Here is a 16,147-nt window from a genome sequence, read left to right as displayed (position 1 = left end):
TAACATACATTTATAAACAAGTTTCCATACAGTAGACATTGCTAACTGTTCGGTACTTTGACCAACCTCAGGTTGAACCATACAAGAGTAACGCCATGCCATTTATAATACTGTGAACCTTAGATATGTTGCAATGAAAAGACGTGGGTTGCCTGGGTGCAGGTAGGTGTGCAATGCAAATGTGATACCTAACTTTTCTTATCTATTCCAGCTGGAAACCATTTGTACTGAAGTGCTTCAGCACAGGACTTAATTCACCATACTGCCCTCCACAATTTTCTGTGCCATTGATTTTGGTATTAAATGAGTCATATTTTATAGGGTTATTACTGAAAGAGCAGGACTAACTGTCCCCCCTGCTACATCAATGCTATAATGACAGGCCTTTGAACCAGCAGGGTTATTCCACAAGCTGCAGCAATCTCATTAAATAGAAAGCAAAAATATCCCTCAGACATGTAATCTGACAAAATATCTAGCCTGTTTTGAAACAGATGTTCTAAGTGACTGTCTCAAAACTGGACTGCAGAATTCCACTCCATATGACAAGCTTGTAAGGCAAAAAAATAATCTATGTCAATACATGCCAGCTTTCACAAGAAACATATTTACCAAACAAAGAAAACTTTTAGCATTGTGCATTTGACTAACTGTATGTTTCTGAAATAAATAAACTAAGCGATGTATGAACATTTGGGGGCAGGTATACAAGGAAATGATGGAGCGCGGAGCTGCTGCAAATTTTGCAGCACCATGCTCCGCTATTTCTAAAACACAAGGATAAGCTGTATTTACAACAATATAGAGCACCCCTGTGTTTTTCCCTAGTGCTGGCGCTAAAAGTAGCTGCCTAGCTCCATCAAATACACTCTTGCTCCATAGTGCAAGAGTGCCTGCTTTGCAGGGAATGATTGTTTATGTGCAGGGAGGTGTCCCTTCCTGCACATAAACAATTAATAATGGCAATTTGCTACTTCTGTGTCTGCAACAGACATAGAAATAGTAAAAAGTAATTATTTAATGATTTATGTGCAGGAAGATAAACTATATTTAATGGCATTTTGCTCTTTCTAGGTGTGCTACATTCTGAAACACACATATAAAAAGCAAAAAGAAAGAGAATTAAAATATTCCTCCTCGTTGCACCACTCTAAGGCCTGCTATTGAGTTGGGTTCATTTTTGGCGCAGCCTAAGATTTACATCTCCTTGTAATTCTGGGGAACGGCTAAAAAGCAATGGGTGTTGCAGTGGAACGCCCACAGCAACACCCATTGCACGTCCCTTTCAAGCAGATACCTGCGTGAAAGGGTACCATACAGACAAAGCCGCGTTAAGCCAGCAAAAGTGGCTTAACACCACTTTCGTAAATATGGTGCAGGGCACTGCGCCACCAGAACATTTTTAAAAAGTGACGTTCCGGTGGTGCACTCCCCTTGTAAATATGCTAGTTTGTTGCAAAAAGATATATTGTGGCTTGAAGCACATCATATAGATTTAAGCATATAATTTCAAGCTTCGCTCACACACACAAAGCATGTAGGGCACAGTGAGCTGCTTGGTAAGCTCCATTCACATACAACAAACTTGTGTATTTAACAGCAACCATTTGGTACCCTCAGTGGATGTCTTCTGAAAGTATTCGTTCTTAGGCCAAAACCTCACTTTCAATCGACATTTGATTTTGAGTTCCTTATAGTTTCTAGGTCTGGATTTCGAAAGTACTGCTGTTAAACACACCTACTGCTAACAATATGCTTGGACTGGACTTTCCATTTCAACCTTTGGCATTTTTTACGAGCATCTTTCTTGAGACTGTGTCATTCATATCTTGGTTCAGCCCAATGGAGTATCCCTTCCTCACATCATGATATTGATTGTTTGAGTACATTCTCCCACCTCTTCTCCTGTGTCCACAAAGAACTGCACACCTATAGACCTCTCTGTCCTCCCTGCTAACTTTCTCCTGCGTGTCTCACTCTAATATGCTAAGACTGCATGCATTAGCCCATCAAACCCAGGCATACTGGCTTTGATAAAGCTTGTTTTAATTCTGACCAGTGCTTTATTTCTGACTCTACTGCTTCTGAGCAGGACAAGATCCTCCCTTTCTCTTAGACTCAGTTTGCTATTATAATGGCTTGAAGTATTAACACATATATGTAAGTTTCTCATTGACCCACATGGGCTTCCCTCCCAGATAAACACATAGGGCCCGATTCACAGAACTAATTTAAGACAAAATCCTAAACTTACTACTTTTGGTATTCACAGAAGTTAGGATTTTGTCTTAAGACAGACTTAAGTTAGGATTCTGTCTTAAGTCTGTCTTAAGACAAAATTCTAACTTCTGTAAATATCAAAAGTAGCAAGTTTAGGATTTTGTCTTAAGTTAGTTCTGTGAATCAGCCCCATAGCATATTGTAACCTTTTTGCAAAGAAAGGCACATGTGTTTTTAATGACGTACAATGATATGTGTGAATAGTTTGGGTTTCTTTGTCACTGTTGTAGGAACTGATCTGAGAATGTTTGCCCGTGGTATGAATTTCAGTCCCTGCATTATTTCTACCTTACCTCTTGTGAAGTGATGTGGTGCTGGTTGTGATTCTCTCCATACTATGGCACTGTGGTCCAAGCAGACCTCTCTCACCTGGGAAATTGTATAAATTGCCCTTTTAGCATCATGCTTCTTTGTTTCTCAGTGCAATGCAATGTTGAGGGAGTTGACCCTTGACCATGTTCAACATGTTCACTATGTTGACCTGGACTGTGGTTAATTGACACAATGAGCCCTTTCCTGGTCCTTCAAGGTGTAAATCTGTCTAGAGATGCACTTCTTCTACTACTGGTAAGCACCTACCTGTCTGTCTGGCAGTGGCTTTCATAGCTGAAGGCGCATTTCATGATGCTGTCAAGGGCCATCAGGCTGATGTGCTCAAAAAGTTCCACAGTGTTATTTTTGGTGATGAGCTTTTCCCATTTATCCTAGTGCAACACAGAAAGGCAATCCACCACTTTAAATCCTGTTGACATTGGTATGCTGTACACACAAAGAAAAAGGGTGAGATGTACAACTCCTCAACCGTCCTCCCTAACCATAAACCTAACACACACAACAAAGGCCTGAGAAAGTAAGACTAACAATATATTATCACCTTCTCTGGGAACCCATAAATGGGTAAAAAGTGCCCTCACCCACTAATAGTGGCATGTTTCATCAAAGAGTGTGCTACAACACCTCCTGTGCAGCCAATGCAAGGGCTGGAGCACAGTATATATATATATATATACATATATATATATATATATATATATATATATATATATATATATATATATATATATATATATATATATATATATATATATATATATATATATATAAGATTTAACATTAGTGACTCTGGACATTGAGTCGTTATATATGAGTATCCAACATGATTATGGTCTAAAGGGGGTGGAATACTTTTTGAACACCAGACCAGCAGAATACGTAATGCACAATAAGATGTTATTGTCACTTATCACCTGGTGCCTCAAGAATAATTTTTTCTCCTTTGGTAAGGATCTGTTCAGACAGAAGCAGGGGGTGGACATGGGGGCTTGCTATTCCCCGAGCTATGCGTGCTTGCACGTAGGGCTCTGGGAGAGGCGGGTCCTCATGGCTAAATATGGAGACATCTTTGAACAGAAGATTATTTATTGGCTACGTTTCATTGACAACGTTTTTATAATTTGGAATGGAGACAGCAAAAGTGTGCAGGACTTCATTGATCAGATCAATGAGAATGAGTATAACCTACACTTCACCTCTCACATCAGTTCAACTACTATTGAATTCCTAGACGTACGCATACAGGCAGTAGATGAGAAATTAATAACAAGTGCCTTTAGGAAGCCAACGGCAGGCAATGCATTATGGCATGCCACCAGTGCGCACCCAAAACACTTAATCGCAAGTATTCCCTTCGGGGAACTCTTGCCATTGAAGCGTATCTGCAGTACACCAGAGGAATATGAGAAATGCAAGGTAGAGACTGTGGAACGTTTTAGAAGAAGGGGGTTACACAGAAAGCATTCTAACTAAAGCAGTCCTGAAAGCCAATAACAGAACTAGGGAGACCGTACTTCCAGTCAGCCATGACAATGAGACAGACAAAGGGGATGATAAAGAGGCACCCAGACTAATTACGACCTATAGCTTGCAGGAGCGCAAGATTAAATCTATTTTAAGCAGAAATTGGCACATAGTTTTGACTGACAATATCCTGAAGGAAAGATTACCAGAGAGACCAACTGTAACCTTCAGGAAATGCAAAACCATGGAGGCGTATTTATCTAAACCCATGGCAGAAGGGGCGTTAGTTAAAACGTGGCTACCTGTTAAACAGGGGTTTTTCAAATGTGCTGCCTGCCAAGCGTGCAAGTTTGGTGTCAACACCTCAAAATACAGCACACCCTTCAGAGAACAGGAACTGAATATCTGGGGCAATTTTGATTGTCGCACAGATTTTGCAGTATACATTCTCACGTGCACCTGTGGGCTTAGGTACGTGGGTAGCACCAAGCACCAGGTGCACATGAGAATACTGCAGCACATTAGAGCTATTATTAATTGCGATCCGGCCTATCCGGTCGCACTGCATTTTAAATCTGTTCATAGCAAAGACATCAATTGCCTGAGGTACTTTGTTATCGATCACGTCAACATGCCCAGAAAAGGTGGCAACAGGGAGATACTCCTAAGGCAGCTAGAGACAAAATACATCTTGAATCTTAATAGCAAATTTCCTAACGGCCTGAACAACACAGAAGATTTGCATTATTTTCTTTGAGATTTCTCTTTTGATTTGCTACTATTAATTCACATATATCCTCTTATATTTTAGAATTCTGAGAAGACAACAAGAGGAAGGAACATTAAGAGAATTTTCTCCACTAACTAGTTGAATTTTCCTGCAGGCTTGCAGGGATTAATATTTTAATGAACTCAGTTATGACAGTTGGTGGATATATATAGGGATGAACTTTAACAACATTTATACTATTCCCTAAATAGTGCTGAAACGAATTTGTAGAATAATATTTGATTCTCGAATATGTATAGATCTTCACTGTTATTTTATGTAATAATTTTATGATTCACTCATTTTTTTAGGGTATAGCACTTAGCACTTTGGTAAATTTAGGATGTAACTGAACGAGCATCTTGGGGACACCTGGGATCAGGTGTCGAATTGCAACATCTTTGAGCTAACTAATTTTGCACATTTCTGTATAGAAAGATGTAGCATGCATAAACAGCGAATTTGCACATACGCAACTGCATTGAGGCAGTAATTTTGCACGAGGTCCGTGGTTTTCCAAAGGGAAACAACTGGGTTGAACATGGACTACTTAACATACTGGCGTACTTTGCACATGCTTTTTCAGCATTTAGGCTGGAATATTGCACAATTAAATGTGGTGTATCAAATGCATATGTATATAATTGTATAGATATATATATATATATATTTTTTTCATTGTACAGGATATTTTATAGTGTATATAATTGTAAATAATTTTAAATGTGTATAATTATTTACAGTGCAAAAATCATACCATGTTAAATTATTTGCGTATTTATTTATTTATATGTGTGCTAAAAACATCATTAATGCATTTATGCTGCTATAATTTGTGGATATAATTATGCCACGCTTGAGATCTTTTAATACAAATCAGAAATGTAATTGAATGTTGCTCACAAAGAGAGATTGCCGTTCTCATCACAAACACCAGTATGTTTTCACTTTCTATTGTCACGTGGTGTTCAGAGTGAAAGAAATGAGTATTTAATGGTATCTCGTACTACATGACTGTTATGTGATCAAGGGTAGTGTCTACCCGAAACGCGTCATTCCAAACAAAACAAAAGGTGATAATAAACTTACCTGTGTACTGGAAAGCTGCCTGGTGGTCCGTGATTTCTGCATGCCGCGCTGGAGAAGCAGAAAGCTGTTGGGAGATATATATATATATATATATATATATATATATATATATATATATATATATATATATATATATATATATATATATATATATATATATATATATATATATATATATATATATATATATATATATATATATATTCACTGAAAAAACCATAGGTTTCAGGCCTTATTACCTACTGGCGGTCGCCAGTAGGTATATATAGTTAGGACATAGTTTCCATAGGAAATACGCAACATTCTATTTGGAATAATTTTGGAGTCGATTGAGGAATTTGCGTGCAATTTTCAAAAATTTTGACCAGCTCAGTTCTGCTCCTTCCCTAAAAGTTTTGGGGGGATTCGTCAAGTGGGGGCTAAGAAAAAAGGGGGGTCCCAAAACGTGTCTTCCCCATGTTAATTTCCATTAGACGTTTAGACACGCCTACAGCCCGAGCCGCTGAACGGAATTACACCAAAGTTGGCAATTCTATAGGGACAGGTACGCAGAAGTGCCTTTTGTTTAAATGGTGTAAATCCCTCCAGTAGTTCCTGAGAAAATCAAAAGAGAAAATATATATATATCTATAGCAGCTTACTGTAAGCTTACTGTAAGCTTACTCTACTCTGTACCATTCCGAGCACGAGCTGCATGCTGATTGTCTGCCAATGTCTGTAAACACTCCAACCCAGAAAATGTTGGCAGCCATCTTGTGCCTCGGTAGACTGAGGCACAGGGAATCAGAAAAACAAAGGTGCAAAACACGCAAAGGGAGCAGGTTAGAAGCACCCTGACCCCCTAGGCCTGCTCAGGGGGTCCCACAAGGACCCCCAAGGCCCAATTTATTTTTAAATCACGGTGTACGCGTACATGATAGCATCTCATTAAAAGCATTGCAGTTAATAGAAGGTTTTAAGACTTTAGTTACATTATAAATCATTTGTTGATGGGACCATACTCATTTTAGGAGTTGTGGTGTGTTCTAAGGTGATTTTACCTTGTGAAAAAACCTTCAGCGGGGATATCATGAATCATGTTTGAAAGAAAACTATTATCTAATGCTTTTCCCACAGTGGTTTGGAAGGGGATCTATAAGCTAAACTGAAAGCATGTTTTCTGTAAATTCACATTATCTTTCTCTGTCATGTGAGAATGAAGTCTGACATTCTCAGTAAAACATGTACATCCAACAAGGACAGAGACTGTAAGTTGATTGCTTTGTGTTCTACTGCAGCCTCCTAGAGTGTTCTAAAGAACAACTAGAGCGCTAACAGTCCTACATATTACAAAGGTATGGCACACCTGAAGCCATCTTGATTGGAATAAAGTGGTAACTCTTAAAACATTTAATTTAAAAAGGAACAAAATGAGGGGGTATATTTTGCCATAGAAAGTATGATTAGTGCTGCAGAAAGAAAAATTAGGGCACATTTTGAATGGCTTCTCAAATCCTCTTCTATTTCATTAACAAATTCTGACATGCAGTCTCCCAAGATTGCCACCAGAGACAAAAGAGCCCAAATGTAGCCCAAATATCACCCAGAAGTAGCCCAAGTATAGCCCAATGACAGAATGTCCCAGAGTGTTCTAAAGAACAACTAGAGCACTAACAGTCTTGCTTATGACAAAAGTATGGCACACCAGAAACCATCTTGATAGGAATGAAGTGGAAAGTCTGAATACATTTAATTTAAAAAGGAACAAAATGAGGGGTTTCATTTTGCCATAGAAAGTATGATTAGTGCTGCAGAAAGAAAAAATATGGGCACATTTTGAGTGACTTCTCAAATCCTCTTCTCTTTCATTAAGAAATTCTGACATGCAGTCTCGCAAGATGGCCACCAGAGATAAAAGAGCCCAAATGTAGCCCAAATATCACCCAGATGTAGCCCAAGTATAGCCCAATGGCAAAATGTCCAAGAGTGTTCTAAAGAACAACTAGAGCGCTAACAGTCTTACTTATGACAAAAGTATGGCACACCAGAAGCCATCTTGAATGGAATGAAGTGGTAAGTCAAAAAACATTTAATTTAAAAAGGAACAAAAGGAGGGGGTTCATTTTGCCATAGAAAGTATGATTAGTGCTTCAGAAAGAAAAATTAGGGCACATTTTGAGTGACTTCTCAAATCCTCTTCTATTTCATTAAAAAAAATCTGACATGCAGACTGAAACATGCACTTTGAATACCAGCAGCAGACTTCCCTGGTGAGCAGTAGCTTTACTACAGTGATCTAATGAGCAACTAGAGTGCTAACATTCAGAATTTATGGCAAATGTGTGACACATCTGAATGCCTTCTTGATGGAACCAAAGTAAACAAGCTTTGAAAATGCAATAGATCTCGCCCTCGTTTAAGTTAAAGCCATTCTGTTTGTAATGAGTTGGCTTTTTAGCTTTGCTTTTATTAGTGTTTTTCAAACTTTCATGTAAATAACATGCATATGTATGCATATATGTATATTTATGCATGCATTTATATTTGTATTTATATAGATATGCAGATTATATATGTTTATATATGTATGTATATATATATATACACACATACATATATATAAATACATATGCATATATATGCATATGTATATGTGTATATGTGTGCGTCTAGAGAGAGGTAGAGAGGTAGAGACTAGTAGAGAGAGGTAGAGAGGTAGATAGTGAGTAATAGAGAGTAGAGAGTGAGTAGTAGAGAGTAGTAGAGAGCAGTAGAGAGAGTAGCAGAGAGTGAGTAGTAGAGAGTAGTAGAGTGAGTAGTAGAGAGTAGTAGAGAGTGAGTAGTAGAGAGTGAGTAGTAGAGAGTAGTAGAGAGTAAGTAGTAGAGTGAGTAGTAGAGAGTGAGTAGCAGAGAGAGGGAATATTAGAGTGTGAGTAGTAGAGTGAGTAGTAGAGAGTAGAAGAGAGAGTAGTAGAGAGTGAGTAGTAGAGAGTGAGTAGTAGAGTGAGTAGTAGAGAGTGAGTAGTTGAGAGTAGTAGAGAGAGAGTAGTAGAGAGGGAGTAGTAGAAAGTAGTAGAGAGTGAGTAGTAGAGTGAGTAGTAGAGATTAGTAGAGAGAGAGTAGTAGAGAGTGAGTAGTAGAGAAGAGTAGAGAGTGAGAAGTAGAAAGTGGGTAGTAGAGAGTAGTAGAGAGTGAGTAGTAAAGAGTGAGTAGTAGAGAGAGAATAGAAGAGAATGAGTAGTAGAGAGTAGTAGAGAGTGAGTAGTAGAGAGTAGTAGATAGCGAGCAGTAGGGAGTGAGTAGTAGAGAGAGAGTAGTAGAGAGTTCTAGAGTAGAAGAGAATGAGTAGTAGAGAGTGAGTATTAGAGAGTAGTGGAGTAGTAAAGAGTGAGTAGTAGAGAGTAGTGGAGAATATTCCAAAGTTTGGCACAGCACCACTTGCACAACAAGTCCAATCAAATCATATTACTTAGACTCCTTATTGAAGTGCTGAATCTTGGAGTATATTCAAATGCTTTTATTTTCCTTAAGTTTATGTACCACAGCCAGCCGACGCGTTTCGTTCTGTACAACAGAACTTCTTCAGGGCATTCTTATTTCCTTCAAGTTATGTCGGTATCCTGTTGTCATATAACTAGATATTTCTTCCAAAGGTTAGACGAGACGTAAGTACATTCTTATTCAAAGTGACTAGGTATCAATTTTACCCACACAATTTGGGCAGACTTGAGTAATTTATAGCATCCTCAAAGTCAGTCTTTCAAAAATTCCAAAGTATAGGACATGATAATCCAAATCCAAATGTTTCTAAAGAAAAGTAATTTTCAATCGTTCGTAATATCGGCGTTTGGGCAGATATGACCCACGGACACGGTTTATGACTTTTCTTGAGAAACATTTGGATTTGGATTATCATGTCCTATACTTTAGAATTTTTGAAAGACTGACTTTGAGGATGCTATAAATTACTCAAGTCCATGGATGCCGCTGGGAACGCCCCCAGCCACACCCATTGCACACCCCTTTAACGCAGGACACTGCGTTAAAGGGACTGATATTTATCAGGCAGGATTACGCCACAAAAAGTGGTTTTGTCCAGCCTGATAAATATCACTCAGTCACCGGAACGCCACCGGAACGTCACAAAAAGTGCATCATTCATGACATGGTCAGCGACATCACTGATGGCATCACTGATGACATCTCAAATGACATCACTGATGACATCACTGATGACATCATCCATGTGACAATCAAATACACCTCATCACACAATAGTATAATCTTTCATCACTCACTGTACAATAGAAAGTGCCATATTTGAAACCATTGACACACCAATAGAAATTTCTAAACACCCACTCAGTAATTCATAGAACTATACACACATCTAATTACTTGCCTATAGATTCAGTGTTATATGCCGTGAATAATCAACAGAACACTATCAAATATACTTATACGCCTATTTCAACAGTACACACCAGCACACATTGCATTCACTTATAAAGACATCCTTCTGACTTATGCAAACAATTGATTATACTTACATTTACTCACCTACACACTTATACAAACGCCACTTCATCTATTTATATAGATAGTAACTCACACTTAGTGTGTTATAAAATCACTATTACAAGTATACAGTTATCCATATAGTGACTCATACAATCACTAAGTCTTAGGCACACTTAATTAGATATAACTGTCACATACACAGCTTTTTTTCAAGTTTAATGGAGATGTACCATTGAGAGAAATATTTCATCACCACCACACCCATAAACATATACACTCACTGAAACAACTGTTATAACATGTAGTCTTAACCTCATATACCTACTGAATGAACTATTCACACATTTTTTGGCAATCACACACCCCCCACCAAAACACATAGACATTCATTTACCCATATAAATACTCAGTTAGGAAACCAATAACAAATATAGTCTTTAACATAGCAATTAAGACAAGGCAATAAATACTTTCACACAGTTTAGTAACTACACATTATGTATAGTGAGACTCTACAAATTAGTCAAGGAAACAATCAATGACACTGTTACTAAATCCACCACCATCCACACATTTATATTTATATATCCACTAATTCTTCAATGCAAAGTAGTGTATTTATAATACATATTTAAATATCAAAGCAAACCACATTCACTGGATGATGTCATCAGTGATGTCATCAGTGATGTCACTGACCATGTCATGAATGATGTAATATGTGACATCATCAGCAGTGGATTGCGGGCGCGCAAGTTATAGTGAGTACAACTAACTATAACCGGGGAAGTTCAATGGTTTTGTATGAGTAACATGTCCAGCTAACTATAATATATATTCACTGAAAAAAACATAGGTTTCACACCAGTTATAGTTAGGAATTAGCATTTAAAAAACCTATTAAATTCACTGAAAAAACCATAGGTTTGACACCAGTTATAGTTAGCTGGAAATTTTACTGACGTAAAACCATTGAAATTCCCACGTTATAGTTAGTTGGACTCACTATAACTTGCGCGCCTGCAATGCACTGCTGATGACGTCACATATTACATCACTCATGACATGGTCAGTGGCATCACTCATGACATCACTGATGACACCATCCAGTGAATGTGTGTCTCTCTGAAAAATAAACATGTTTTATATATGTATTTGTAAAGGTCGATGGGAGAATAAATGTTTAAATAAGTGTCTAAATGGATGTTTTTAAAAAAAATTGATTGGTTAACTGGCTTATTAAGTGTATCTTAGTGAATACATATATTAGCGAGTAATGTTTAAATATTTGAATATATGTATCAGTGTTTCACTGTGTGTATAAGTGGCTGCATGGGTTGGTGAGTAGCTACATGTGTGTGTATATGCGTTATTAGATGTTTTTTTTAGTATCAGTATGAGTGTCTGTATGGTTTGGTGGGGGTATTACTTAGCACATAGATGCATCAATGACTGACTCACTGTTTGTATGTGTTTTGAAGACAGCATATGTACAGGACTGTATGGGTGGATGAGTGTGTATATGTGTGTGTTAGTGAGTGAATGACTGTCTCACTAGTGTCTTTATCAGTAACTACATATGTTTTAATCTAGTATATGTGAGTATTGATGTATATAATTGGGTATATGTGAGAGTGAGAGATTGAAAGAGTTCTTGTTTAAATAAGTATGTGTTTCTATAAGTGATTGTTTAAGAGAGTAAGTATGTGTAAGTTTCCTTAGAAGTAAGGTGGTAGTGTGTGTATAGCTGTATATGCAAATAAATGGATGTTCAATAGTTTATTTGCATGTGTGAGTATGTGTGTGAGTAACTTTTGGATGACTGTCGGTGTGTAACAGGATGTATAGGTGTATCACTACATATGATGAGTGAGTATATGTATGAGTGACTATATAGAACTGTTGGTGAATGAGTGGATGTGTATATAGATGGTGGAATTACTGAATTGGTTGTTGTAACTGGTATGGGTATCTCCATTTTTTTGAAAATGTTAGTTTCTATTTTTGAATATGTGTTTCAAGGGTTACATTACACTGAAAGAAGGTCTGTCACTCTGTCACAAGGATGGTGTCATCAGTGATGTCATGAGTGATGTCACTGACCATGTCATGAGTGATGTAATATTTGACGTCATCAGCAGTGCATTGCAGGCACGCAAGTTATAGTGAGTCCAACTAACTATAACGTGGGAATTTCAATGGTTTTTACGTCAGTAAAATTTCCAGCTAACTATAACTGGTGTCAAACCTATGGTTTTTTCAGTGAATTTAATAGGTTTTTTAAATGCTAATTCCTAACTATAACTGGTGTGAAACCTACGGTTTTTTCAGTGAATATATATTATAGTTAGCTGGACATTTTACTCATACAAAACCATTGAACTTCCCCCGTCATAGTTAGTTGTACTCACTATAACTTGCGCGCCCGCAATCCACTGCTGATGATGTCACATATTACATCATTCATGACATGGTCAGTGACATCACTGATGACATCACCGATGGGAATTTCAATGGTTTTATGTCAGTAAAATTTCCAGCTAACTATAACTGGTGTCAAACCTATGGTTTTTTTCAGTGAATTTAATAGGTTTTTTAAATGTTAATTCCTAACTATAACTGGTGTGAAACCTATGTTTTTTCAGTGAATTTCATAGGTTTTTTAAATGCTAATTCCTAACTATATATAGGGCCTCAAAACTATGTTTTTTTCAGTGAATTTCAAAGATTTTTTAATAGCAAATTTCTATTGCTATCAAATATAATATTTTTTATAATGAATCCTATATTGTATATTTATGTAATACTATTTTTTATATGTATATATATATTTTTTTTTGCCCTAGAGCGCTCCCGGTGCCCGTACCGGTGTGCGCACCGGAAAGCGCAGTCTTGCGGCGCGCCCCAGTGCGCGTAGTGGTGAGGGTCCCATTTGCGCTATTGCCGCGAACGAAAACATCATTGTGACGTATCGCGTAGTCGCGTCCGCGTGATACGCACGGCGTAAGCGGACCCGGGGCGCGTAGCGTAAGCGCGTCGGGTCATGTGACCTGAAAATAACACTTTTCATTGGTTCAGGACAGTTTTGTTTTCCAAATGATGAAAGCCCCCACCTTTTTTCCTCATTCTCACTTTGTACTTTGACTGAGGAAGACCTGTTTGCAGACCTATTTGTACCTATTTGTACTGAGAAATGGCTACAGTAGCAGCAGCAGCAGGAGCATCTCAACCACCCCCACCACAAAGACCACCACAACACCACAGTGGTGGAGAAGAAGAAGAGGAGGAGGAGGAGGAGGAGGAGGAGGAGAGGCGGTTCCTGCCTGAAGATACTAGCCCCTATAAGCCAAAGGAGCACATTGTCTGGGAGTTTTTTAAAATCCCAAGGGGCCTCAAGAAAGTTAATGCGCCAAAGGTTACTTGTCTGATCTGTGGCACTGTACTTTCCAGGGGGAACCCTGCCAAAAAGTATTCTTTTGGCAACAACACTATGATTCGCCACATGCAACGCCGGCACCCAAACAACTATGCTGCGGCAGAGGTCAGAGAACTGACCAGAAACGCTCCACAATCTTCTCCCAGCACCTCCCAAAGTAAACAACCCACTCCATCGGGTCCATAGACAAGGGAGATGGTCCCAAACATCCAACCCCAGTTTGGAGATTTTAAAATAGTTTCTACATTTTGCGGGACTACAATTTGCTATGGAGAGCAAAGTATTAAACTCATCAACCGTGCTGGAGACAACCACAACTGTAAAAAGAAACCTTAATTTTTTCTTGTTTTTTTTGCTCCAGTTAAGCCGTTTACAATTCCCTGTTTTTTGTTTGTCCCCATACAAATTACAAAAAAAAATATAAAATTGTTCATAAAAGCCAAAAAAAGTAAAAAATGTTCCAAAAAACAATAAAAAAAATATAAAACAACAAAAAGAATAAAAAAACAGTTCTTTTTAGAACTACCTCCAATTTATAAAAAAATGCTACATTTTTAAAAAACTCTGTCATTCTTTTTTCCCCATGGTACGCTCCCCGGTACGCTCCGCGGTGCACAAATCGAAAAAAAAATATAATAATTTTTTGCCCCGCGGGGCCCTTTTATGGCCCCCAAATCAAACCTAGGGGGCCAGGGGGTTCTACCCTACCCCCCTTTTGGTCATTTCCCCCTTTGTTTTTGCCACCTCTTGTGTCTCGATCCGACCGAGACACAAGATGGCAGCCGCTCCGGACTGTTTTGAATTTTGACAGACACCCAAGAGCCAATCAGCTTTCCCCTTGCGAACTTGCGTAGCGCGCTGGAGCGCGCCCCAGTGCGCGTACTGGGGCGCGCTTATAGATATATATATTTTTTTTAACCTAAATTACTCAAAATCCACTGGAGCACATATCTTGAGACATAGCAAAGGCACATCGGCCTACCAGTCCCTACAATTTTGCCAAGTTTGGTGGAAATCCATTCAGCCGTTCGGGCTAAAAGTGAGTCCAACCGCCCTATGGAAATTAACACGGGGAGAACATGTTTTGGGACCCCCCTTTTATCTCGGCCCCCGCTTGACGAATCCCCCCCAAACTTTCAGGGAAGGAGCGGAGCACAGCGAGGCAAATGTCAGAAAAATTACAGGCAGATCCCTCAATCGACGCCAAAGTTATTCCCAACAGAATGTTGTGGTTTTCCTATAGAAAATAATCCTAACTATAACTACCTATATATATATATATATGTATATATATATATATATATATATATATATATATATATATATATATATATATATTTTCCACAGAAACACAGCAGCAGCCGTGTATATGCACTCCCTCCAGCGTTTCATAAATCCACAAATCCACAGAGACCAGTGTGTGCGCTGCAAATCGATTTATTCATCCATAGCGTTCCAGCATGTAATCACAGCAAACATGGAACCAACACCAGGGTGTTGGTTCCATGTTTGCTGTGATTACATGCTGGAACGCTATGGATGAATAAATCGATTTGCAGCGCACACACTGGTCTCTGTGGATTTGTGGATTTATGAAACGCTGGAGGGAGTGCATATACACGGCTGCTGCTGTGTTTCTGTGGAAAATAATTTAGACAGGGCGACCTCCGCCCCTGGAATGCACCACAGCTGAGAGGTCCCGGCGTAAAGGGAGGAAGTGGACTGCTTATATATATATATATATATATATATATATATATATATATATATATATATATATATATATATATATATATATCCGCGCTCCTTTTACCAGGGGAGGGGACAGGCTGCATAGATTGAGAAGATTAGAGTCCCGGTACATAATAGACTTAATGACAAAACACCTTAAGGGATTAAATGCGGGAGAAGAATTGGCATCTCATATTGGGTTCTAAGATATACCCTATAATATAGACAGAGAACAGAATACAAAAATTGAATTGAGAACTTATGATAATGTGTAAGTTTGAAAGAATTCTGAGAAAAGAAACGTAAAATCTAGATTAATACTGTGTGACCCTTACAGGAAAGAACAGAACGGATGTTGATTGAAGTATTTATTTAGCAATTTTGGAATTTTGAAATGTATTCGATATTTGAATAGATAATTTTGTAATTGCTGAATTTAATGGAAATTTTACAGAATTGATTGTGGGTGATCCCCCAATGAACTTTATGAATTTTGTGAATTATGATAAAAAGTATTTTGTGAAAACAAATTTTGACAAGGGAAG

General features: G+C 38.2%; 1 protein-coding gene across 1 annotated transcript in view; it reads right to left on the bottom strand.

Annotated features, from left to right (window-relative positions):
- Positions 1-16,147, bottom strand: part of LOC147747128 (cytochrome P450 4B1-like) — a 226,740-nt gene that overhangs the window by 81,945 nt on the left and 128,648 nt on the right. The window contains exon 5 of the mRNA XM_086952389.1: positions 2,860-2,984. Within this exon, the coding sequence (XP_086808515.1) occupies positions 2,860-2,984 (125 nt within the window). The remainder of the gene's footprint in view (positions 1-2,859; positions 2,985-16,147) is intronic.

This window comes from Lissotriton vulgaris, chromosome 1_1 (genome assembly GCF_964263255.1).
Source record: "Lissotriton vulgaris chromosome 1_1, aLisVul1.2, whole genome shotgun sequence".
Lineage (NCBI taxonomy): Eukaryota > Metazoa > Chordata > Amphibia > Caudata > Salamandridae > Lissotriton > Lissotriton vulgaris.
The sequence above is the reverse complement of the archived record's forward strand: the minus strand, read 5'-3'. Positions and strand labels throughout refer to the sequence as shown.